We start from the raw sequence: 27118 nt of genomic DNA, 5'->3' as shown, positions 1-27118 counted from the left end.
GGAGGGAGGGAGGGAGGGAAATACAGCCACAATGAAACAGGAACACACCCCAAGGGGAGAGGGAGAGGGAAGGAGAGAACACACCAGGACAGGAGATTTAGAGGTGTCAGGCTCCCAATAGGTGAACAGTCCATAAATCTAAGTATTGAGTTTGTCATGCAGTTTAGTACCATGGGAATATCCAAGGTGCAATCGCAGTCAGCAGCATGCACATTCAACACGTCCACTCCAGACAGAAGAGCAGTTTAGCATGTATTACAGAATCCAGTTCACACTTTAGCAGCTCCATGAGGACATAGCACTGCGTAGCGCCTTGACATCAATTCCTGATCTGGCTTAGAGAGTTGAGTGACGGCGTTTTTTAAATCTCCACTGATGAGAAGCAGAGGATACCCGAAATCCCACCACTTGGAACATACATGTGCCTAAATCTGTCTCTAAAGAGTCTGTCACAATGTCTTCTTGGTAGGGAATGAAGGACAGGAAGAGAGAGAGAGGGAGAAAGGAAGGGCAGGGGAAGTTATACAAATAGCTGTTTCTCTGTTAGAAGTGCAATTAAACCGGAATGATTAAGTGTGTGGTCTACACACCTTTTCAAGCGTGAAATTGCTAGGTGGCGTAATACAGAAATTCAGTTAGAAAAAAGGGATGGACACAGAACATGGGTGAGGACTTACTGTTTTGCCTTGGAGAGACTGGGCAGTGATAGGCTGGACTGGGATCCCTGCAGGCATAGACCTCCGATCGGGGGGGTAGGCATACTGCAAGACATAGTACAAACAAACAGTAGTTTTACACTATGAAATACTTTTAATAGTCCTTCACATCCACCACTGTACCATAAGCGGTATGTTTGGCCATTTAGATACTTGTCTTAGATTGATGTCATGATGAATCTAAATAGAGAAGAATGGAAGAGTACTGTATGTAAAAAGAAAATCACTCGAAAAGCTGTGTGATACAAAGTACATGCTGTCAAGTGTTTTTAAGAAAAGATGATACTTATAATGGAAAGTACAGTAAGCTGGTTGTACAGCTGATTGAGGCAGGAGAAGTTGCTTTTGCTTTCTGTCCTACAATATTAATTTTTGCTACGATCTCCTCAAACTAAATATGTGGTTTTATCTCAGGGATAGTCATATCAACACACGATCAAATCAAATCTATAAGCAGCAGCCTAGAAGTAGAAGTGATTGATCATATCTTCGTTACGTAGGTGAACCGCCCCTTTAGCATGTATGTGTGCTGTAACTGACCTTGTTGGGTTGTGGTCTCTGGCGTCGGTCGATGCTCATGTCTCCTCTGTAAACGGGAGAGGAAACCTCAGAGCGAGCACTGTTCATGTTGTAGGATCTCATGGGAGAGTAGCCGCCGTGCATGGACAGGGAGCCGTGGGAGGGCGAGGGGGGGATGGAGTGGCTCGGTGCGGTGTGCTCCGACAGGTTGATCATGGTTTTGGGACTGGCCATGTTGCTGTAGAGCGCCGCCGGCGGCCTGGTGTAGGCCTGCCTCTGCTGCCACTCGAACAACTGCCACATGGTGTCGTCCCGCATGGAGCCGCGCCTGTCCCCCGGCGAGGGACCCAGGGCCTGCTCGTACAGAGATGGAGACATGCTGCAGATGCTGTCCCGCTGCGCCATGCTATTCCTGGGCATACTGCAGTAGCCATCACCATAATGAGGCATATAAGGAACCCGATGGCTTGGCATGTTTCTAGGGAGCGTCTGGTATGACGTAATGCTGGGGAGAAAAAAACAAAACGGAGGTTGTTATGAGTTGAAATATTTAGCAGTACCTTTTGCTGACTATTATTATGATGTAGTGAGATAACTGCTTCCATATCTGTTTATTTTTCTAAGAACTTATCAATGCTCAAAGGAGATACAACAACTTAATCATAATTCAACTATTTTATAATTAGATTTTGTCCTTTTCATCAAATATGAATTTCAGACTCGTGGTTGGAGGTTGATAGTAGAGATAAAGTTGTTTATTGTAACTCAGATTTGTTTTCTTCACATTTTAAATGTTTGACTCACTCATCCAAACATGTCATGTTATGAAATTGATGAAAAAATGTTATTTGCCTCTTTAAAACTTTGTATCTGCAAATCGCCTCTGGTCTTCAATCTATCTTCAATAGGGACGCTTCACTCTAAAAGAACCCCCCCCCAGCCCCAGGACCAATAAGACCTTTCCAGTAACAACAAAGCTTCTCTTCCACAGAGTCAGTGCAGCTGGCATCAAGAGAGCTTCCTGCTCAATCTGTGACTACTGTAAAACCCAGAAGCATTCAAACGGGCTTGTGACTTTATGGAAACTAAAGATCACTCGGTGACGACAAACAGAGACTGTTGAAACGGCGACAGCGTAGGGTGAGAGTCAACATGCTTTTCAGAGGAACACTAACGGAGATAAGGACCAAGGACCTCGTTGTTGATTCATCCATGACAACTTTTAACATTCATGAATGGCTCAGAACAGGGATGTTTGTTTATTTCTAAAAGGAGTGAGTGGAGGCAAAGAGGTATTAACACAAGCCAGGCGATGATAAACAGATGGAGAGACAGATATGCTGACAGACGGGCAGACACAGTGAGAGAGCAGGTTTAATCTCAACCTATTAAAAAGGGGGCTCTCACAGCAGGGTCAGTGGCGGGCAGTAACTCCAACAGCTCTGTTCAGCTTTTGTTTATCCCCAGTTCCTCTGACTTTTACATTTAGCAGTGTGATATTAAATTGTATAAATCATTGTGAGGAGCGTATGAGTCCTCGGACCCATTAGTTTTTAAAGCCGAGTTGTTTAAAGTCAAAAAAGCTTTGGAAAATTGGACTCTGCACATTTATAGTAATTTATAGAATGCACCAAGTTTAGCCAAGATCCAATCCTAGTTGTCAAAGTAGGACAAGATTGGACTCTTGTGTAGTAACCTAAATCAACTTGTGCTGGCATATGTTCTCCTCTTACAGCACACATATCTGGAGACTAAATAATGAGTATCTGAGTGTTTTATTTGACGCTGCAAAAGACCAATCAAACTAACCTCCTGGTGTCGTCATCCTGGCTGCGTCCTTTCTGTGTGCGGACCCACTGCTCGAGTTGCTGCATGGAGCTGGTTCTGTTCAGGGAGGAGCGGTCTGGCTCCTGGGGGGTAAACTGCTGAGAGGGGGTAAACTGCTGAGAGGGCGTATACTGCTGAGAGGGGGTATACTGCTGAGGGGGGGTATACTGCTGAGGGGGGGTTCCAGTCTTATCAGCTGGAGAGTGCTCAGCAGATCCGTTGACCTGGGGGCTGCGCTGCAACCCGTCTACTTCTGTGGGAGTCTGCGGCGCGGCGAGGTTAGCTTTGACGGCCGCTGCCTGGGCCGGCTGCAGCTTGATGCTGTTGATCTTTGTGAGGGGACGCTCCCGCTCCGCCCCGTCCTTCTGGAAGCCGTAGCGCTCTGCGTCGCGCAACTTCCTGTCTTCCTCTGCTGCGGCGGATTGGACCGCTGCAGCGTGCTCACGGTCAGCCTCGCGGTTCAGCTCATTGTTCTGGATCTCAGGCTGTGTGAGTGGCGGCTTGTGGTTGGCTACATTGTTGATTTCTTGGGGTCCACACTGCTCCACATTTAGCTTGTCCAACCTGATGAGAATCAAGAGGAGGCGTTAGAATTATAACGAGAAACATCTCAGTCCCTGCGTTAGCTAATCAAGTCATAAGATCACCAGCTTAGAGATGGCAAGATGGTAACTATATTATTGCTATATTATTTTTATTGGATTAAATAAGAAGATGGGATAGTCATCTGTGTCATTGATCACCAGCAAAATGAGTTTAAGGAGTATTGTTAAAATATACAGTAACTTTATTTGTGAATTTGTGAACTCTGCGAATTGGGGCAGCTCTGAATCTGAAGTGAAATGAAAATAGCCGGAGGGGAACAATGCTTCTTCCAGGTGCTAGAGGAGGTCAGGCATGTAAAAGGGAAATCAGATATCTCCAATAAAACGCTGCCTCTCTCTCCTGCTGCACGGTACAAAGGTGCTGCTCAGACCGGTAATCCATTTGCTGCTCCCTTTTGCCTCCTCACTAGAAGACCTATATACGGCTCCTTAGGGAGGACTCCAGAAGTAATTGACACCAGTACTCCTTGGCCTTAGACAGACTCAAGGTCACAGCTTCAAAGTTTGGCAAATTCCCCTCTCGCAGCACGCCTCACTGGGTTACCAGTAAGAGGGTAGCAGGAAAGGCATTCCTTGAGAGTTTCCACTTGTATTCTTTGAAATAGCTGCACCAGTCACGTAATGTCTTCTCCAGCCATCTGTGGCTCCAGCAGCCCAGCAGAGCTCACATTCAGCTCTGTGAATGGTCTGTGTGCATCTACTCATCATCCTCCTGGAGAGACTGTCGATGCATTAAAGGGAAAGCTCCTGAACAAATAAGGAATTGGGATATCGGGTTCTTTTTTACAGCTCCCACCAGCTTAAAATAGAAAGAGGTGTAATAAAGTGTAATACTGTACATAGAATACAATACACACTAGATAGTGACTGAACTAGGGTATCCTTCAGTCGATATAGATTTTACAATTCTGTTCAAATAGAATAGCTTTATAACGACTTCACATTTGACAGTGCTTTTTCGTGGGTTTTAGGCACTACTGCTCTGTGTAATTACAAAGCACTTTACCATAACGCCTCTGCTCACCCATGTTAAAAGGAGCACATTAGAAATGGGGGTTGCCAAATGACATTTAACAAAGGGTAAAAAAAGGGAAGGAAAAAACCCCTATCCTGATGAGTCAGTGATCTTCATCAGCCAGCACAGCTTTGCACAACATCCTCTGAAGAACAACAACAGCATAGATTCACAAGGAAAGTGTGTGAGCTAATGCAAATGGAATTCATGCGTATGCTACTCTGTAATAAACCTCAACAGAAGGTTTTGTTTTAAATAGTCATTCAACAAACCCTGACTCTGGAAATGTAAAAAATGGTGAACTTTGCTTAAGAACTGAACAGGCTTGGAAAATGGAATTGAAAGCCCTCTTACAGTGAAAATGGTTTGACAAAAGGAAAATCACCAAGAATATAACCAAGTAAATCATACTCGTTTAAAGAGCTGTCATCGGATGCCTTTTTTTAAATGTTTATTTGTGCTTTGAAAAGCGAAGCAGCACAGTGTAATCGGCCAACGTCAAATACACTATATCCTTTGACAAACCTTTTGACCGGCTCTGAATGCAGAAGTGCAGCATCTGTCATGACTTTCATCCAAGACTCCATCTCTTTAGCTGTGTCGGAGCAGAAATAGTATGTCCGCATGTTGGGATGCGTCGCCTGTTTTTCGACAATGGAAAGTGACACACAAAGTTACCTGAAAGAGAGAAGAAGAAAACAGGGATTTTAGACAGACCAATGAATTCAAATTGTTTTTATATGTTTCTAACTCAATTTAAAGCAATTGATACACGTGATGGAATTTTTTTTTTGCATATCATTTTGGCAAATAGTGATACAAATTTGATGTGAAATACTACACCTGTGGGCATCCACACATAAATCCAAAAATGAGTCACCTGGGTTTCATGCATACCATGAGATTAGAGCAGAAAATGTGCCGTCAAACTGAAGGACTCACCATGCAGTTCAAGTGTGTGGCAGACACATTGTTCCGTTGTTGCTTTGTTCCCTTGCAGCGAACAAACCAATGTATTGTTTCGGCCAGCCACAAAAAGAGAAAAACAGAATGTTTAGTGGACAACCTCAATATCCTGTTGACCAATGTCGGAAAAACAAGCACCGTCATAGCCCCAATTACTTCTGAATATCCCTGAGAACTAAGGATGGTTTAATAACATTGCTATTTGGGCCACAAGAGACAGGAAAAGATTCAAAGATAAGTGCAGTCAAAAAGTGATCCATTCCTGAGCAAAGCAGTGTAAACTGAGGAGGTCGGGCCCTGCTCTCGTGTTCCTCTCTCTCTCTTTCTCTCTCTCTCTCTCTCTCTGAGTCTCAGTTGGAAAGCAGTGGGCTGTGTGGTTGCAGAAACCTTGAGCAGACTCCTGGGCGTCTGTGTTTGTCTGCGCTTGGCAGGATAACTTTGTTAGGGTTTATGAAGGACGCACAGTCATACACTGTACACACCGCAGCTGCCCTGTAACTTGGGGTTTCCAGGTCAACTACACTGAACAAAAATATAAATGCAACACTTTTGTTTTTGCTCCCATCTTTCATGAGATGAACTCAAAGATCTAAAACATTTTCTATATACACAAAATAACCATTTCTCTCAAATATTGTTCACAAATCTGAAAAAATCTGTGATAGTGAGCACTTCTCCTTTGCCGAGATAATCCATCCCACCTCACAGGTGTGGCATATCAAGATGCTGATTAGACAGCATGATTATTGCACAGGTGTGCCTTAGGCTGGCCACAATAAAAGGCCACTCTGAAACGTGCAGTTTTGCTTTATTGGGGGGGGGTCCGAAAACCCTAGGGTTAAACCCTAACCCTAACCCTAACATGTCACCCATCTCCTTCGCATAGAGTTGATCAGGTTGTTGATTGTGGCCTGTGGAATGTTGGTCCACTCCTCTTCAATGGCTGTGCGAAGTTGCTGGATATTGGCAGGAACTGGAACACGCTGTCGTATACGCCGATCCAGAGCATCCCAAACATGCTCAATGGGTGACATGTTAGGGTTAGAGTTTAACCCTAGGGTTTTCGGACCCCCCCAGACCCCCCCAATAAAGCAAAACTGCACGTTTCAGAGTGGCCTTTTATTGTGGCCACCCTAAGGCACACCTGTGCAATAATCATGCTGTCTAATCAGCATCTTGATATGCCACACCTGTGAGGTGGGATGGATTATCTCGGCAAAGGAGAAGTGCTCACTATCACAGATCTTTTCAGATTTGTGAACAATATTTGAGAGAAATGGTTATTTTGTGTATGTAGAAAATGTTTTCAATCAATGTTTATTTATATTGTTTTAGATCTTTGAGTTCATCTCATGAAAAATGGGAGCAAAAACAAAAGTGTTGCATTTATATTTTTGTTCAGTGTAAGAGTACTGCAGTGCTCTAGTACTACGTTACTGGCAGTAGCAGACGTAGCAGTGGCAGGAAGTGTGTGTGCTTTCCAAGCATGAGCAATGTGTAGCTTAAGTTTAAATTACTTCACTGTGAGTCAATTGCTAATGATTCTAAAGCAAAGAGAAAAACTCTTCGAATCAGTGATATGTACGCTTAAGAAAACACTTAGGAGAGCGCTAATAAACATCAACCAGATCAAAAGGACCTTTTGGGAGGTTTGTACATTTAGCTCTAATCATCTCATTTAATTGGAGCTTTGAATAATACTAATGCTTTAATTACACCCAACCTAAGACTCTGCAGTCTAACAACGTTAAACAGGAATGAAAACGTGCACTGACCTTGAAGGCATATTTTCTGTTTATGTGATCATCCACCGACAGCATGGAAACACGAAAGCTCGGTAGGAGGATGCTGCCTAATATCCCTTCCTCTTTTTCATCTGAAGAGAGAAAAACAAATCAACACAAGGCATGAAGTGCTATTTGTGTCAGTTAGCTTCATATTCTCAATAATATTCCACTGCACTCTTATGTGGAACACTCATTTGCAAACATAAAACAGGGGAAAAGACAAACCAAGTGCATAGCAAGATAAAAAAATGATTGTGTGTTGGACAGATGAACAGAGTCCAATCAGTGGAAAAGATGAACATTGATTCAATGTCCTCTACAGCAAGGCCGCTCTAATCCTCATTAAGTTAGCAGACACGGCTCCACATTGACAATGCAGCTCTCTCCACAGGGGGGATTAGATTGGGTCCCGAGTTTAAGCTTGGAATTGCTTAAACTCCTAATTTGTTATAAGCAATATAACTAAACGAAAACAATGCAGGAAAACAAAATAGATCAGGAAAGTGACTTCTGCTGCCCCAGAAGCATTAGCTTTGTCTGCATGGTATGTGTGCCAAAGTGTTGACTAGGGCTGCTATGTAAAAGCCAGTCTCCTGAAACAAACACATATTTGTAGGACAGGGCTTGTGGGGAACATTTGGGGAAATAAAAGCTACCTGAGCTCTGTTCGGCCTCTGGTAGTAAAGAGTAAGAGCTGTTTTCCCTGGAGCTATGCTAGAGGATTGATCTTTTCTTTAGCTGTACATGCAGCCCACTGGCCCCACATGTATTTATTCATTTGGTCTCTGTGCACAGAGGACTCTGCAGAACATAAGCTCACATTGTGGGGGATCCTGAGCGTACAATAGTCTGATATCTACAGCAGTTAGCAGTTGAGGGGCAGCACAGTTCATGACCTTCGCTGCCCACTCTCTGCTGATGGGTGGATTTCTCAACATGTCCGTCCGGATAAAGCCTTTGGGTCCGCTGCTGTCTGTGGCTTTTATCAGCCAGTGGGCGGAAAGAAGCGACAGGACTGGCAGACAACAGAAATAACACAGACGAGATGTCATCCCGATCAGCAGAAACGATGACTGTATCCGTATACAGTGAGCAGGGGGCTTTGGGATATGTGGACATGCCAGGCAAGACTTGCATTTTCTCTTTATCCGCATCCTGGCCTAGATTACATTTAACTTACTGATTTACAGAATTCATTTTATTTTCCAATAGTAATGATGGATGAACTCTGGACACAGCTGTGTCAATATTTGATATCCACATTAGTACTGCATGATAGAAATGCCCAGTCAACAGCAGCTCAGTCAACAACATCGAATAAAAAAGAACACAGGACACAAATGTTTTCCTACAGCAGCGAAGAGAAAGGGCAGCCAGATCTTAATAACTTTTTTTAATGGACTGGTGTTCCCACAACAGGCTTATGATGAAAAACACGACTAATGTTATGATTACAATTAAGTTGCCTAGGGTTATTTAAACAACATAACAGATCATTCAAGTTTGCTCCAGTCTAAAAAGACATTTTCTTCACTTGGTTGTGAAAGTTCGGGCAGTCTTTACTAAATGACAGGACCAAGTAAGAACCACTGATATTCAAAAGGAGGATCAGAGTCATTATATAATAGTAGTCACTCTAATGTGAAATTAAAAGGGAATCTTAAAAAGACAGATTTTGTTCAAAGCATCTTAATCCAAGCAAGTATGTAACCCCTTTATAACAACAGCATCATCATCTCTGGAAACTTGTTTCGTGACTTTATATTAGAGCGAAATCCAATGTCCTGCTTTTGCTTCCACTCTCAACATTACGGCTGTTTCCAAAAGCCTATTTAAAGCCCTGGCTTTGCTTGGGGAGAAATTATCTCTCAAATGGCAAATCAGATGACAGGAGAGCCATTTCAATTAATATGTCTCCTTAGTTGGTCCTGACAGGCTGCTTACCACAGGGACTTGGATCCAGATATATAAACAACTGCCAAGAGCCCAGCTCTGAAGGTCAAAACAGCCCTTTGGACTGCTAATGGAAAAGCACCATTGTTGTAACCCGTGCAATACTAATGAAGCATGTTAGTGGCTGCGAGACCAGGACTCACCTCTGTAGTAGAACAGGCAGAGGTCAGACAACACAAACCACCTCTTTTTCCACAGCTTCATCCCTGTGCTGTCCTGGAAGACACCAAATGAAATAGGAAACAGTTAGTCCAAAACTAGTGGGAAAGGTCTGACTGGGAAATGATCGAGAACAGTACTTGTTGTAGTCCACTCCTCTCCTCAAATGTAATGTTATCTAGTGATTGTTTTCTAGTTGTAGCTCAATATACTTGGTTATTATCCATTTCCAATGTAATACTTTTTCATTTGTATTTTGAAATTGTTATTCACTTCCTGTTTAGTTTTTCTGGACCAGTATTTCTGCACACTTTGGTCTGAAAGGCCTCCTCCACTCCTGACAGTTTGCAACTCGTCCACTTTATGCTGCAATTTGTCTGCCTCTCAAATGTAACATATTATTGGCCTGAGATGAAGTATGAGGTACTTTATTTGGTTGAGGGAAAACATTTGATTTCTGGAATAGAAATAACATAATAAAGAGAGTGTTCCACTGTGTATAACATTTCCGACAAATAAACAGTTTTCACTTCTCAAAAGAAAGTATGTTATTCACTGGGCAACAAAAACAAACCTCCTTTGCTTTAGTTATTCTCTGGTATCACAATGCTGTGATCAAAGGGGTTTCAGGCTGCGTCTTGAAGGGATAAAGGGTGAGGAAAAGGGTATTAAACCCCCCCCCTTTTGCTTTATTGGAAAACTTGAGCAGAGTCCTTAATCGTGGGTTTCACCCGGAGACAAAAGCAGGGGGAGGGACTTCAACAACTCAGTCATTATGGTCAAACGGCATGTGGGCTGCAGTTTACTTTAAATGGAAATTCACTTCCATGAACCAGCATGTTTAAGGCATTAGTATCAAACAGTCTCAATAGCAGATGCTGCTCAGCGTGTTGATAATGGAAGCACAGAATCAGAAATGTAACAGAAAGAGTCCAACCTCTTGCATCTATTAATTTATCACCTTCCCTCTGTTCAATTAAAGTCTTAACAACTCAGTCCATGAAAAAACTTGATCAAAAAAGTTGTGAATAAGGTTTCTTTCACCATCCCTTCAACCACTGTGGCATTTTCTTTCCCCAAAGGATCACCTGAAGGGCTCCAGCTTCCCCTCAGCCAAAGACTTCAATAGCTCCCAGGTTTCAATGAGGCAGGGAAATAAAAGTGCAAATCCAGCTTTTATTCAGGGAGGCAGATTTGTGAGACGTTTGCTTGATCTACGTCACCCTGATTGAGGTCCCCAAAGAAATAGCAGCTGGCAGCTGTGCCAAAGGAAGCCATCGTGTGTTCACAAGCTGCGCCGGGAGGCTGCAATCAAAACTAAATGAGTCTCCCACTTAGGAAGCAAGAGAGAGTCCTGCCTGGCAAAGAGCTGCCTCAAGCACTCCCGCCCGCCCCTTTCACCCTCCCCCTTAAAGTAACCAAGGAGCTGTGATGAGGGATTGGTACTTAAACACTGAGCAGAGACACCGGACAAAGAAGTGCTCAGATGCTGTAAGACATCAAAACACTTGATTTGTTTCCCAAGGCGAGAGACATTGCTCTATGCGTTAAAAAGAGGAAAGTTGTAGAAACATAACGTTTAAGTTTACCCGGTGCTCTTCATGCACTTTTCCCCAAACATTTAATCGTGTACATTTATTTCAGGTTACTGTTTGATTGGCTGATATGGCTCACCTGTTTATAAAGCCAGTTTCTCTTCATTACTGGGGCGCTGGGATTCCTCCTGATGGAGTTGGATCTCTTCCCAAAGTTGTGGATTTTTTTGGAAGGTCTTGAGGGCTAGAAACACAGTGGAATTGTGAGATCAATCCACACAAAGGAAAGCTAGACTAACATGCATGACTATCCTGTCCTGTGTGTGTGTTGCTCACTCTTCCTGCTGGACTGTTGGGGTTCGCAGCGTAGTCCGAGCCGCTGGTGTAGTTGGAGGCCTCAGTCATGGTGCTCAGTGGCCGATCCATCTTCTCATTCGACGGCACTTTGGAAGCGGATCTAAAGAAAGAAGACAGAGCAAGAGCATATTAGAAAATATGGTATTATATAGTCAGAAATATATCAGGGTATATGCGGGAATCCTGAAGTCGAATGCAATACCTTTTAAGACCTTTAAGACACTTTCCATACATTTTAAGACCTCATCGCCACTTTGAGTTTTAACCGGTTACCTTGGCGACACACTTTACCTCACATTGACTATATACAGTATTGATTGTCCTTCCTCCTTATCTTCCAACCATTTGGACGCAGACTTGCATTTCCCCATAACGATGTTGTTTAACAACCGGCGTAAACGGACCTTCGCACGCTCTCAAGCAGTGAGCGTGCGATGTCCTGTTCAGATGACGTCAAACCCAACGGGATGCCATTAATAAACTACACAGAATCACACTACACACCTACGCAATGATTACATTCAGGCAGACTGTAGAATACAACCTCTTTGGACCATTTATATACTTATTGAAAATGTGATACCTTGGAAAATGCCGTTTAATAGCCTTAATTTTCGCTAAATTGATTCATCAACTTGAAATACTTTTTAAGACCCCGCGGACACCCTGTATAGACTTCTGCTTTATATTTACTGACCTTGAATATACAAAGGAGAATAGGAGGAGGCAGACTTTATCGTCCAACCCTCGGAAGTTCAAACTCTTTGTTATAATGAGATTTCAACATGGGCCTGTGTATCTAGCCAATTACTCCCACCATGTCACAGCAGATACACTCCCAGTTGTCTAACAGCTTTTAATGGTCTGCAAAATTGGCCTGACATGGTGAAGAGCAGCAGTGAATCAGGTCAGGATGCCTTTAAAAGACAAAGGAAAAGTTGACAGCATCCTGAGTTCAGTGCATTTGCCATAGGATAGAAGACTGTGTGAAACAAGTTGTCTCAGGCCCGTGGAGATGTCCTACATTCTGTAGGAGGGGAACAACGCTGTGGTCTAGAGGGAACGAGACTGAAAAAACAGAGGAGCAGAAATACTGCAGCAAAGGAAAAAACTCTCAGATATACTGCTTTGGTTTCAGGTCACCGAGTAAGAGAATAAGGAGAGAAGCCGCCAACCCTGCACTGCAAACTCCCCCATCTACCCGGCCAATTTGAGGAATGACCTAACAGTTGTAGACTTCAGATGATATGGTACCGTTCGGTATAAATGAGGCACTCATTACAAAGTCTATAATCGATCGATTTCTGCATCATCTACTTTTCATGCATCTGTACCAATCTATCAGAGAAGAAACTCAGAATATATTTAGAAATGTTTTAACAATTCAGACTCCATGCTGTTATTCTCAAGGTGCACACACACACAGGGATCACAAAGGATAACATCAGCTGGGCTCACAGCAGCAGGCAACACACAGGATGTTCATCTCCGTGCAGCACAGTGACAGGTCTGCAGCTACCAAACACAGAACAAGGACACTCACTGACCCTCCCAGTGTTACCTGTATTAACAGTACATGGTTTGTTAGGAGGTAAGGCTTAACTCCAAGAAGAAGCCAGGTCTAACTATTATGTACTTGAGATCTTGTGATTGCTAATTATATAAAAGAGTTTCATAAATGGAAGAGACTTTTTCTTATTAGTATTATTATAGTTCACTGGCTGTCTTAAGTGACGGAATAAAGGAGAGGGTTCTGTACAGCGGTGGCAAATCTAAGAAGTAAATGGATGGACAAGTGGGTGACTAATGCTCTCTCTAGTTGAAGTGCACACAATGTTCTCACATCTTAAAAACAGCAGCTTCTCCATGTAATGGCCTATCTTGAGAAAAATGAACTGGGAGGATTTGCAGCACTTCGAGTGCCAGGCGATATCCTAAGTGAACCAAAATCAATGGTGTGTCCACCGGCCATCAGAAACACAGAGGAAGGGGGGGGTGGGATGAGAGGTGTGGCTCTATGGACCAACAAACCATTTTCAGTCTTTGAGCTACAATTAAGTAAATTGTGTGATAATAACTCTACTGCATAGGAGCTGAAATTAAAAAGCACTGAGTAGCCCCTTTAGTGTAAGAGATAGACGGACATAACAAACTAGTGATGCTGCATTACAGTCCCGATCCACACATTTGAATACCCTTAAACTACATTATTTAAAAGTATGCTGAAAATGTTCATGAACTATGTTTTATATTATGATCAAAATAAGGTATAAACATTAAAAGCAAAATCACAAAACTAACACATTTACAAAATAATGACAATCTTTATCTACGATTAAGTACAAAATGTTAGAAAAATAATGGAAATCCAAAGAAAAAACAGTTTAAAATATACTTAACATTAACAAGTAAAAGCAGCATATCCTTTTCATTGAAAAAGCTGCAACAATCAATGTGTGGCATTTGTATAAAACTAGGAAAACAACTCACAAAATGTATCACTTAAAAAAAGATATGCTTTTATATCTGACCTATAGAGTGCCACAGTGACGTTTCCTAAAACCCGGAAGTAAGTTAGCATTTCACCCTTTCCGGTTCCTTCGACAAAAAGCAATGCAATTTCTCCATAGGATTTTGGAAAATAGCTGGAAATAAGGTCTGTGGTTGACACAAATTGAAGAGACAGATCACGTTTGGCTCAGCCGGATAATCTCCACATGTCTACCCTACTTTTATAATTTTACAATCATAAATCTAATCGATAGATTTATGAAATTTTTGCAATAATTGTGCCAATACAAAATAGTTGTAAATACTGAATAAAGCTGTGGTTTTTGTTTAACTCTTCAAAGCATTCCCCCCCCGCCTCTGAACTATTTATTTCTAAACCACTTACAGTAAATACAATGCACACATGCAATGGAGACCACCAAATACTCCACATCTATATTTTGAAATGATCCTTTGCTCTAAAATATAGCATGAACTTCCACACAATGCTGTTTTGAGAGTCTGTCTGCTTTAAATGACTATTTTCTTGTTTAGGTTGGTGTCGTATCCAGACAGCAGTAACCCACAGTGGACAGGACTGTGGTGAATGAACACTGTAACAGTTTTAGCAAAATACCAGAGCTCAACGACAGCCATCTTTGTGTTTACCACAGGTCCATGACAACAGCATGTCGAGACAATACATCTCAAAGTCTTGAAGAACAAATGACTATATACCTGTGAAGCCGGAAAGGGGAGTTTACAGTAGTTAAAAATGTGGCCTTTTTTAAGTTCAAATAATATAGCGTAGCTTTACCGAGCATCCATCACCGTGGACAGATTGCATGACCATCACAGAGCTGACAAACCATCCTATATGTCAGGACTAACCCGTATCCATTTAGGGCGTCACACCCCTGCCTGGTCCTGCATGGATTTTGTGTGCCTGTGTGGGGCTGTGTGTGCAAAAAGAGTGAGCAGGGATTACACTGCTACTGAAGCTTGGCGCTCTCAGCACACGGGGGGGAACAGTGAACTGAGCGGCTGAGGGTGCATTTTAAAATGACCACACAGCATTTCTAAAGAAATAAGAGTGCTTTCAAACACTTTTGTTTGGCAGTAAACCTAGCATTTTATCTTTTTTAACCAACAAAAGACTGAAAGACTGAAAGACTAGGCAAGCAGATCAAGATAAGTGTGTACATTGGTCCCAGGCTCAAAGATGCAGTGTAGTCCCTGCAGTTAGTTGTTCATTGAGGTTTAGAAAGACACAACAAACGGTTCAGACGGTAAAGTGCACATTACAGGACTTTGGAATGCAAATGCATAAAACAGGTCATCAGGCAAAACACTATATAAAACACCCACAGTGTGTCGTTAGTGTGTGACAACAAGTTAACAGACGCGTTACATACTAATGTGGACGACACAGTTAGTATAGTATTACCTGCTAAATGCTGGGTGACACCATTTTCCACAATTCACACTACAAAACAGAGGAAAAACAAGTGTGTCGACATGTAGAGATCATGTTCTTACCAATGAGGGGTTTCGAAGAGTGTGGTTGTTATATACCAAGTCTATTTATTTCACAACATCCAATACAAGACAAGTCATATGTGTATGTTCTCTTTTCTCCTATCGCCACCCAGGACTGAGAGCACTTAGGAGTCATGGATGTGGATGTATCTGTGACTGTAAATATCTAACTTTATAACTATAACTATGGCTGCTCGATTATGGCAAAAATCATAATCTCGATTATTTGGGTCAATAATTGATATCACGATTATTAAAAACGATTATCCATTTACTTTGAAAACATCCATTTATTGAAAAATAAAAAGTTGAACAGTATGTTTTTAACAGTTGATTACCCTGAACTGTAAGTATAATTCAATTGAAAAGCCAATAAATAAAATAATTTTAAAAAAAAATTAAAAAAGATCGTTTTATTTCGATGTTGTTTTCATAATCGTTGCAAGCCAAAATCGTAATTGCGATTAAAATATGATTAATGGAGCAGCCCTAACTATAACTATGTAACTTGTCAGTTCAATCTTGTATTATTGGTACATCATATTAATAGAAAAAGTGACTGACAACGTGTAGATCTAGATACTTGTCAAAATAGTATAAAATACACAACATTCCCATAATGCAATCCAGCTTTTCAATTTTCATCATTGCCTTTAATTGACTTATACATCGAGAGGTATTAAAGGGAGCCCTGACAGCACAAACTGCATGGTAAAGTCTGCAATTAATGTTTTCATGACATCCAACATGAATTTAAATGACACCGTGCTCTTGAAATGAGTTTTATGGAGGATTTGCGGAGGATGTTAAATCATGTTTTGGTAAACATGTGTTACATGTGAGTTATATAAATCTCTCCTGTCAATTTGCACATGGTGGACCACTAACATGATAAGCCAAGACGTCATGTACAGCACAGTAATGACAGGAGAATGCTGAGACACTTGCTCATCTGGGAGACCCTACTTCACAAAAACGGGACTAAGCCATGACTCACACATTACAGCACACCTGAACATCAGTCTGAGTGACAGACGTATATGTACTGTAGGCCTCACTGTCTTGCTGCCAGTTCTGTTTGAGTCTATGTTCTTTACATGTTATACTAAGTCTGCACTGAAAATGATCATGGTAAATGTAAAACAAATTCCGTGTTTGGGATTTACTGAGAGTGCGGAGCAGATTAGGCAGTGATTTTCAGCTTCTTCAACCTCTTTATCCCCGCGGCAGCTTAAATCCGTCTTTGCCTTTTATTACTTGTCCAGGGTGAAGATTTTCCTCTTAGTACTTTTTCTAAAAACAGAGCCAACTGGTTGATGAAAAGCACTGTAAAGACGTGGAAATAAAACCATGTCGAGTAGTAGGATTATAACTTTGATGTGCATTCCCAAATTTGACCTCTGGTACATCTCACATTCATTTTGCAGATTACTTATACAATGACACGTTACACTAATTGCTCAGTTAGATATCATCTAGCAGCAGCGTGTGGAGCCTCTCAGCGTGAAAAGCAGCAGAGATGTGAGAGTAGCACAGTGAGCAGAGGAATGTGTCAAGAGAGTGCAGTGCGACAGTTCTTGCACAACAAGTGTCTTCACAACCATTTTCCAATCATCCCGTCTCTGCTGACAAAATCCAGCTCGTACGAATTTGAAGAGACAAAAAAGCTCAAGATATCATATCCTAGTAAAACCAGGGCTTTCATTCCTAAGCCACATATTGAAAAAATATGGAAAACGGTGCCCATGATGGGACATCAGGGAATTCCTACTCCACAAGATATTGGACTCTGGCCATAATATCCCACATGAGAGTGAAATGTCATGTCTTGAAGCGGAGACTATTTCCATCAGCATTCATTTCTCAAGAAGATAAGTGACCCCAGTTGAGATGACATCACTTCGGCACAGCTAAATAACTTTATAGAGAATCTGCCATGACAGGGGCTTTCTGAGGGAAGTGAGAAACTGAGTGGATCTGATACATGTTGCACAACGTTAAGCTAAGATGACTAGGGCGGTGGAGTAGAGTTAAAGCTAATGTCACTGAGTGGGCTGTGACAAAAACAGTCAAGATGATGTATATTTGTACACTTTTGGGTTGGGCATCCATCTTCCTTTTTCAGGGTTTGGACATGCTGCAAATCTCTGGACAGACTGCCTGACATGGTCCACACCTGACTGTGGGTGACCCATGGGTAAAGTTCAAGAATGAAAGGTGGATCAAACAAAAAAAGGGACTCATAAACTCAATTGTAGTTTGACAGATGCATAGAGTTGTTGTTGTTGTTGAAGTAAAAGGTTGAAGAGGACTGGCCCTCGACCCAGTCATGTGGTCAGACATGTGACTGGTACTGAAAGTAGTGCACAAAAATCACATGGACATAGCATTGCGAGTGGGTACTTCCTTCTACTTTTGACCACTGGAAAGAACATGAACTCGTCAAAGGGTCAAAACGAGTGACGTCCGTTAAATCCCTGCATTCCCAGCAGCTGATGACTGCATGATACAAAGTCTTCTTATTGTCGGCCCAAAGCATCAATGACAATGACACTTGAAACTTGGCAAAAAACAGCAGTCTAGCTATGCAATACATACAACTTCGTTTATAATATCAAAAAATGGTCACTGCCATTCGAAAGTTAACTTCTTATTTCTAAGGAATTTGTTACCATAAATAAATAGAGAAGCGCTGAATAGAAAAGGCTTTGATCTGAAAGGGCAGAACTGCAAATAGAGGGTGGCCAAGTTGCAACAGCACACTGTAGTGCTCAAAAGTGCTGCTCGGTTGCATTCTAAAAGCAAAAAACAAGAGACTTACTGTTCGTTGACGACAAAGATGCAATTGTCTTGTGAGGGCTGGCTTGAGACAGGATGCTTGCAGGTCACCTTCCGCTCATTGTGACTGATGAGAAGAGAGAGAGAGAAAATAGAGATCAATATTTAAAACACTGTAAACACCCATCAGTAAAAAATATGGTAATCAACAACACTTGATATAGCTTATATAGTGAATTGATATGCTGCTTATTGCTCTGAAAACCAAGACATACTTTCCAAAAACGACAGCTAAAGGCTTAAGAGAGGTTTTCAAAACATTGAGAGCAGCTGAGCGAGAGTTTGTATTGGCTGTGTGGAAATTGGAATACTGAGAGGCAACAGAGCAGATCAATAATATGGAAACAATATTAATGTAGCATGCTGTGCCAAAATACTAGATCATCAATGAAAAAACGGGTCCAAACTTTACAATTGTGAAAACTGGTCCATCGAGATACTGTACATGTCTAGTAGTGTCCTGTACACCAGAACATTACCAACAAATAGCTTGCAATGACAAGACAAATGATGACTCCAAACAGAAGCAGAGAAAGGCTACAAAGGTTCAACAGCCAAAATGCCTCTTTGGTTGGAAATAAGATCACCAACTTGAGCTTTGGGAACAAGCAAGGGGTGAACAGATTGATTTAAACATATATGACCAACATCCAAAGGTTCCAGCAGGCTGGGCTGGTGGGCCATCCTGCACCCAACATCTAATGACAGAGGAACAGTAGATGCTACCCACAGGTCCCTTCCACCCTTACGTGATTAGAGCAGCAGGATACAGACCACACAGTCATTGGAAAGTAGGAGTCCGAGGAAAGGGGCTTTCACCACAGCAGCAGCTGTCCAGCTAAATCAAGTCTGGTCAGTTTGTGAGATGTGGATGGCCTGGGGGGGTTCAGTACACTTTCCAGTAAGAACGACAAGCTTTGGTGTTTATCACTGTTAATATTTAATGCTGTTTCAACAGCTTCCTTGGCAGTAAAGGCTACGCTGCCAAATTAATCCAAGATCCAGACCCAGTTCATCTGCCTCATGTCCCATCATTTACAATTTGGAGATGGAAAATCGATGGTCATTTGATTACACTGTCAGTGAGTTACAATGATGGGAGCAGCAGTAGCAGTAGAGAGTATGTTATCAATACGTTAATCAAACATAATGACAGCAGTTATTATTTAACAAGACGTTGTGTCAACAACAGTTTTCAAAGCTTCTACTACTGCATTTACCAAACAGAATTCTACTTTTCAACTCAGTCAGGCTGAACTATAAACAGAAGAGAGTCAAGCTACAGCCCAAGAATAACAGTTTTTAAACACGGGGTACTCATGGACTGAAAAGACCAAATACCAAGAATGAAATAGGGGGTTTAGTTTCAGTTTAGCCTGGAGAGCAGCAGTCTCCACAGCTCTGGTCTATAATTACTGGAGGCACTGTTGGCAGCAGAGCACTCGTGCGGTCTTGGGGCAGACCCACGGCACCATTTCTCTTTGGTATCCCTTCACATGTGCATATACTCTTCTGCTTATAGGTTGGCTATGGATTTAGGAAACGAAAGAAGTCTGGATAGGTATTTATATACACAGAAGTGGGATGAAAGAATAATGTTATGTGGAATTATGGATAATGCTTAATAATCAGTTCCAAACTATCCAAAACTTGAGAATCATTTAGCTTTGATCCTCTTGATGCATGTACCACAAGTTGGCCTTCATGTGGTACTTTAGCCATGACTAAAAGGAAAAGATGTTTAAATATAAGTTCATTCTGCCAACCTATTAATTGGCAATGCATGCCATTTCATTACAGGACTGCAAAGCGTTTTATTCCTTCTGGGATATTTAAAAGAATAATGATCTAATTGTATGAAATATCTCCAGTTCACAGTATGCACTCGGTATCACCTCTATCTGAGTGACTGCCAAGTGTCGAGTAACCCTATTGCTTACATGGCTAGCAACCTTATAACTATGGAACAGAATGACTATTTACACATAACATTATGCATATTTTGCATACACATTGTTATATTTGTATAATATTTGTTATATCGTGTGACTACTAGAGTTGCCAAAAGAGACCAAGACAGAACAAAACTAAGAGGCAACTTGACAGTTCATTGACATTCAAAAGAGTGATGGCCCCGACCTGGGGGGGGGCGGTCACGTGACTTGAATTTTTAATTGAGCCGTCCCTCTTTACGTATTAGTGATGGGAATTCCGGCTCTTTTTAGTGAGCCGGATCATTTGGCACGGCTCACTAAGAAGAGCCGGCTCTTCATTTTACCACAGTTTACCACGGAGCCTCGAAGCGGCGAAACTGAGGCTCCGGCGCTCGCAGTTCATGCGCGTGCTCCACTAGCCCCCCCCCGTCAAGGCTCGCCGGCAGTACACTTTCCGTCACAGGAACACGCTTTGCTGACGGCGAAAAGAATCCTTTGCCCCTCCAACAGAGGGATGTCCTTGTCCTTTTTCCTTTTCGTCATTTCAAGCGATAAAAACTCTCGATCTTCTCTCGAATTATTTGTTTTTTTCAAATGACGGCAAGACGCCCCCCCTGGCGGAAACGCTGTTCTGCAAGCATCATTTTCTCCTGTAAAAATCAATCAAATGTCACATCAAATTACTTTGAAACAAAATGCAATGTTGAATTGAATCAACAGAAACATTGTGTCATCTGTTTTCAAGCCTCAAGCAGTTCAAACTGACATAGAAAAGGATGATGTAAATCATATTGGCTAATAAAAGTGAAAACTATTAAAATATCACCTTCAGAATGAAGTTTAGCAAGGTTCTTCAGGTTAAATCTATAAAATGAAAAAGGTCCTCCTGATGCTAAGAACTTTTTTAGCAGATGTGTTGACTGAAACGTGTGCGAGTTCAGATTTTTTAAGAGGGGGTGGTGTGACATCAAAGAGTCTATATGAACACCTATATGGGTGGAAGCTATTTGAGAAGGTCCTTAACATTCCCAACATGATCCATGTGGTATGGGACAACAGCGAGTTCTTAAACCTCAGTGATAAACATGGAGGCCATGCAGCAACATGATGGCTCTGGTGGTGTGTAGGCCCAAATAGGCAGGGAGTGTAACAGCAGTACATTAAATCTCTTTTAGACAACCTAGAATAGAAGTCAACAAAAATCTGTTGTTTCCTTTTGCACTGGTCTCTAAACTATTTCTTTTTTCTATCCACATTTACGGCAGTGACATCTAGCATAGCAGTGTGATGGGTTGACAATCATGGATAAAGGCATCCCACATTGCAGAAACAGAATCAGTTGTATTGCCTCCACATGGCTTCAATAGCTGATTGCACATTTGACGGGATTATATTGCAAAACCATTATTGAATGTGTTGCTTGGTTGCTTTGACTAAAGATACATGAAGCCTTTTGAAAGCATCACAGGATGATACTGTAGTCAGCAGCCAGCCAACACAATCAACTGATGCTGCACAGCTACTAGCTCCAAACCTCTTTTGAAGTAAATGTGTTTTTCAAAATACCTCTGTCGGCTTATCTTAGTTTAGAACGCCATTTGTGACGGTCACAGATGCTCTGTGGAGTGTGGTCACTACAGTCAAGATTAAGTCAGCATAAGATCAGGAGGCTGCACAGTAAGGGGAGCATATGGTAACATGTGTGCTTCAATAGAGGGCAAAACATGATCCTCTTTAGTCTTTAGTCCAGTTTAGGGTTTCTTCTTGTTTTCCAGAGGGAGGTGTTGATTCTGAGGGTGGGTAGGGGGGGTGAAGTAGGGCACCAGGAGGGGTCTTGTCTCTACGCCTCAGATGTTTAGTTGTGAGGGTCTAGGAGTGTCAGTGAGAGCTGACCACCCTGTAGTGAGGAGGGTTGGGCAGATTTCTGAGTACTGTACTGTCCTGTCCACAATAATTAGCAGTGAGCTGCAGTAATGAAGGGCTTAAGGTCTGGGGGTCAACAATCCACAGGCTCAGCTTTTATTGTTCAGGAGGGTCTTTGATCCTTCCCTCCCCTTCTACTACAGTTTAACAACAAACAACTGAGAGGCTCCGAAAAAGGCTCTTTACATTCAAGGAGGGAAAAGGTCTTCATGAGTTTTGACAACAAATCGTTGGGTTTTAACAGTTTGGGGGCCCCACTGCAAGCTCCCTCATGTTATTATTATTTGACTTGAAAGCCAAAACCAACCCCGGGGTTCAGATATTTTCTCAGTGCGCTTTAAAAGGTGAGTTGGGGCGTTCTTTAGTGTAGCATTCCACCTTCTTCATGTTGTCTGTGAAGCCAAAAGCAGCACTTTAATGCTATTTGGAGAGATAGTATGTTTGATGTTGATACAACATTCTCAACTTTATTTAAAAACAAAAAAGTTGTTGTCAAAAAGGGAGAAACTAAAATCATCTCTCCTAAAAACCTGCATCTATTTAATTTAAAGTACAATGCAGTAGATCAAACAAATAAGGTTGAATAGAGAGGTGTCATTTGTCGACCCCTATAGAGTCATTATGGGTTTTGAGCAACATCATAGCGGCGTCACTATGTAGAGGCTAAACAGAAAAGGAAAGGAAAAAAGAACATAACTTGATAGTTGTTTTGACGTTTTTTAAAGTGTGGAGTGGCTGGAAAAACTGGGGGTTTTCCTCATTTGCGTTTGAAAAACCCCCCAAAAACCGGTCAGTCATAATGAAGAGTCTGAACTGCTGTTGCTAATTTGATTATAGGGAAAATTCATGGAAAAACGTTTTTTTAAACCAACTTTGAAAAAACCTACCCGATTGTATCAACAAGCAGATGGAAGATTTGTTTATGTATTTATGTGTGACACTTTGTTACACTAAAATAAATGTGTTTAGAACTATTTGACCACTCTGTATTTTGTGTCATTTAACTCGTGCTCTAGAAATGGGCCAGGAATCAGTTTATATTGAAACATATCGTGTGCAGCAACGAGGACACTGACTGATAAATCGAACATGATTTGTTGCTGTGTAGAAGAAAAAACTCTTCAAAGTCAAATACTGCAGAGTTCTTTTATCTGCATAACATCCATGCTGCTACAAGAATCAAGTACTACTGTTACTTTAAGCAAGCAGAGTAAGCCATGACTCTCGATCTCTGTCAACTCTGAGGAGTAAATACTACCTAACCACAGCAAATGCATCCTTATTATCTTTAATTGAATGCCCTTCAAGCCGCTACAAGGCCTGAGCATCCTGATGTGTGGAAGTGAACAGTGCAGGTCAGAGCAATCCAGGATATGATCAAATGACAGTGCTGTACGTGCTTTAATCAAGAAGCTGGGATGTTTGGGCGTTTACAATATCCCCTGCTGTGGAACAAACTCTCTTGCTTGGTACTGATGTTGCTGGGACAGAGAAATATGCTTTGGCCATAGATGTTGTCAGTCTCACGACGGTATTGAGACATTTATTTACCGCGATATTCGATATNGACTTCGGCTCTTCAGTCAGGTTCAGGAAAATGTTCTCGCACAATTACAAAGGGCTGGAAATGATAAAAGTTCAACAAAGCTCTTTTTGACAAGTCATGTTTTCCTGTCTATATTTGTGATAAGATGGATGATAGTATATATTTGTTTTACTTTAATATGTCATGTTCTTTATCTGCAGTTCAGTCAAAAATAAACATTTTAATATGCAGTTTTACTTATTTTTTGATCCACTGTTACATATTCTTTCCTCAAAAGAAGAGTATAGATGCTGTGGTCTTCAGATTATGTTGTGAAATGAGGGACTGTTATGAAAGCATCAAAGTTAATATTGGACATACTTTTTGTTACGGGATGTAACGATACCAAAAAATCACGGTACGATAATATCGCGATAAAAAGTCCACGGTACGATATTTATCGCGATGTTAGAAAAATAAAGAAAGAAAAATGTGAATTTTTCTTTCTTTATTAAATTATAAATCTGATTTGTACCGTTTTTTAGTAGGATAGTAGTATTTTAAAGTGTCAACAATATAATAATCAGACCCTGCAATAGAATAAATCAAGTTTCACTTTAGTTTTTCAAGTAACTCAACTCTAACTCACTCACTCAGCATCATCAAGGTTATATTTTAGGGATATGAGCATGTCCACATTTCCAGGTAGAAGCTGGGATGTTTGGGCGTTTACAATATCCCCTGCTGTGGAACAAACTCTCTTGCTTGGTACTGATGTTGCTGGGACAGAGAAATATGCCTTTGGCCATGGGTGACAGCAGTGGGTAAAACTGTGCATTGTCTCTCCACCGCTTCAAAAACAATACAGTTTTTGCCAAGAAGGTGAGGCTTATTGACAGGGCGAGATATAAATATACTGTTGGTACTTGTTAGGGATGTCCCGATCACCTTTTTTTGCTCCCGATCCGATTCCGATCATTTGATTTTGAAAATCTGCCGATACCGATTTTTCCCGATCCGATTCTTTATGCAATGCATTAAAAGAAAAAAAGGCAACAGATAACGGCTGGTCATCCAACGCGATGAATACAGCTATCTTGGCTGTTATTTTTTTTAAATAAGCAACCAGGTCTATGAAAACAAGCCCAAAAGAAGCAACACATACGTGATGTTGTGTAATTTTAAACTAAAACTAAGGCCTCAGGATGACTTTAAGACGTGAACATGGTCATTTTAGTTTTGTAACATTAAATAATAATAAAAAAATATTTTATAAAAATAATAATAATAATAATAATAATTCTCGATCCCCGATTTTTTTCTCCCGATTCCGATCTTTTGAAAATCACGTGATCGGATCCGATCCCTGATCACGTGATCGGATCATCTCTAGTACTTGTCAATGTCTCTAGGTATGTAAATGTAGCCCTGTAAATACGATACCCTTTGTGTTATCTGTTGTTTTATGTTCATGTTGTAACCTACTTGCTGCCATGTTGGACAGGTCTCCCTTGAAAAAGAGATTGATGATCTCAATGGGACCATCTGGTTAAATAAAGGTTTAAAAAAATTTTTTTTTTGGAAAAAAGATTATTTAAAACATTTTTTTTTGCTAAGATCATATAAACAATTAAGAATGTCCTTTGAAAGGCAGTGTACAACAGGAAAGTATTATATAATACAGCAAAAAAACTCATTTCAAATCTAACCACAAATCACCAGAGCCTTTCAGCGATAATGAATGATCTTGTTAATGCTCACAAATCTAATCCTATTACACAGGAAGAAACTTGGACAAGACGCCAGGCAAGACTAGTGATTACTGAATAAAGCTTTCACAGTATCAGGAGAGTATTCTTAACTAGCATTAAAAAAGAGTTGGTTACAGTGGAACTCCTCAATACCTCATGGACAACATTGATTAGAGGTATGAATAGCCCGCCTCACAATAGCTGAGCTGAATAAGCAGAGTAGGCAGTTTGTGAGTGGGGGCAGCGAGAGAATAGACAAAAAAAGACAAAACAGGGGCTTTGCAGTCCCCCAGAGGGCACATGAAATGCAGTACGACAACATGAAACAATGTGCTGTCACAGAATGGCAATACCTGGATTACTGTCATGTCTGTAATTAATCTGGGTGCATCACTTTAAGGCAGTGTTGCAGACAATGTGCATCAAACCACACTCACAGAAAACACAGCCAGTAGCTTCAGCTTGACATTCACCCAAGACCTTTTAGTCAACCACAGAAAACAGCTGCTCATTCCTGCTACAAAATCAGATTTTGTTCACAAACAATTCAATTAGCAGCCCCCTCAAAGCAGCTGCGACGGCGTGCTAAGTGTGTCAAGGTGACACAGCTGCAAAGCCGACTCAAGAACATTTCAAAAAGCCATGGAAACAAGCTGCCTTCTCAAAAAAATAACTACTGAAAGAGGTTAAATGTTGTATTTATGGAAAGGATTGTGAAAGTTCAACTGCAGTGCATTGAAGTCATGTAAATCAAGCTTTGTTGTGAAATTCTGACCAGACAACATGGTTCCTCATTACACACAATAATTGGTTCCTTAAAAAGGTCTATCTATGAAACAGAAAATCCAAACATTACAGTAACAACGTAGCTAAAGTTTCCATCTTCACTTCCGGTGTTTGTCAAACTCCCCTTTATAAATCATCCAATGTTTAATTTCCTGCTATATTAAAAACAACAGCATTTCATCTTCTTTCAAGGCAAATAGATAATGTGAAGGAAACCCAAAGACAGTATGTCCAAGTCCACTGTGTGTTTTCATTTCCTGAAAGTTAGACAGACCTCATATCCACAATGTACAGCTAGTTAAGTCCATAGCAGGACAAAGAGCAGAGGCTCCCAAAATAAACTCTACTTATCAAGGTCATCTCCTTAAAGAAATAGATTGATGAAAGGCTGGGAAGATGCAGGCTTAGGGACTATTGACTGGTATGTTTTAAAGATGCGTTAAAACTATTATTACTTTCAGCTTTATTTCAATCATTAATAACAGAATAGTAGTAAAAAGGGAGAACTAACAACTAGGGATGTCCCGATCACCTTTTTTTGCTCCCGATCCGATTCCGATCATTTGATTTTGACAATTTGTTGATACCGATTTTTCCCGATCCGATCTTTATGCAATGCATTAAGAGAAAAAAAAGCATTCAAGTTGTCCCTTAAGGTTATTTTTTTATTTAAATTTGATATTCTATCCAACATGGATATAGCTTATTTTTTTCACAGCAGCATTGGATTAGTTCAGTTGTGCTGCATTGGATCAAAACAAAATAAAGCTTATCAGTACTCGTTAGCTTACTGCTACAATTAGACACTGCGCCCTGCCCACTCTGTTGCCAGATTTGAGAGAAATAAGCAACCAGGTCTATGAAAACAAGCCCCAAAGAAGCAACACATACAT

The 27118-nt window shown here is 41.1% G+C and overlaps 1 protein-coding gene across 7 annotated transcripts in view; it reads right to left on the bottom strand.

Moving 5' to 3' along the window:
* plekha5 (pleckstrin homology domain containing, family A member 5) overlaps positions 1-27118 on the bottom strand; it is an 85013-nt gene that overhangs the window by 15122 nt on the left and 42773 nt on the right. For 6 of the 7 annotated variants that reach the window (XM_010767662.1, XM_010767668.1, XM_010767683.1 and 3 more), the window contains exons 4-12: positions 18290-18373; positions 11419-11539; positions 11222-11326; positions 9532-9604; positions 7424-7524; positions 5208-5323; positions 3045-3626; positions 1257-1740; positions 678-761 (exon numbers count right to left, since the gene is read on the bottom strand). In XM_010767662.1, coding sequence (XP_010765964.1) covers positions 678-761; positions 1257-1740; positions 3045-3626; positions 5208-5323; positions 7424-7524; positions 9532-9604; positions 11222-11326; positions 11419-11539; positions 18290-18373 — 1750 coding nt within the window. Of the gene's footprint in view, positions 1-677; positions 762-1256; positions 1741-3044; positions 3627-5207; positions 5361-5624; positions 5946-7423; positions 7525-9531; positions 9605-11221; positions 11327-11418; positions 11540-18289; positions 18374-27118 lie in introns of those variants that run through there. The other variant, XM_010767705.1, reaches the window with a different exon arrangement.

This window comes from Notothenia coriiceps, unplaced genomic scaffold (assembly GCF_000735185.1).
Source record: "Notothenia coriiceps isolate Sejong01 unplaced genomic scaffold, NC01 NC01_scaffold00000339, whole genome shotgun sequence".
In the NCBI taxonomy this organism is placed as follows: Eukaryota; Metazoa; Chordata; class Actinopteri; order Perciformes; family Nototheniidae; genus Notothenia; species Notothenia coriiceps.
The sequence above is the reverse complement of the archived record's forward strand: the minus strand, read 5'-3'. Positions and strand labels throughout refer to the sequence as shown.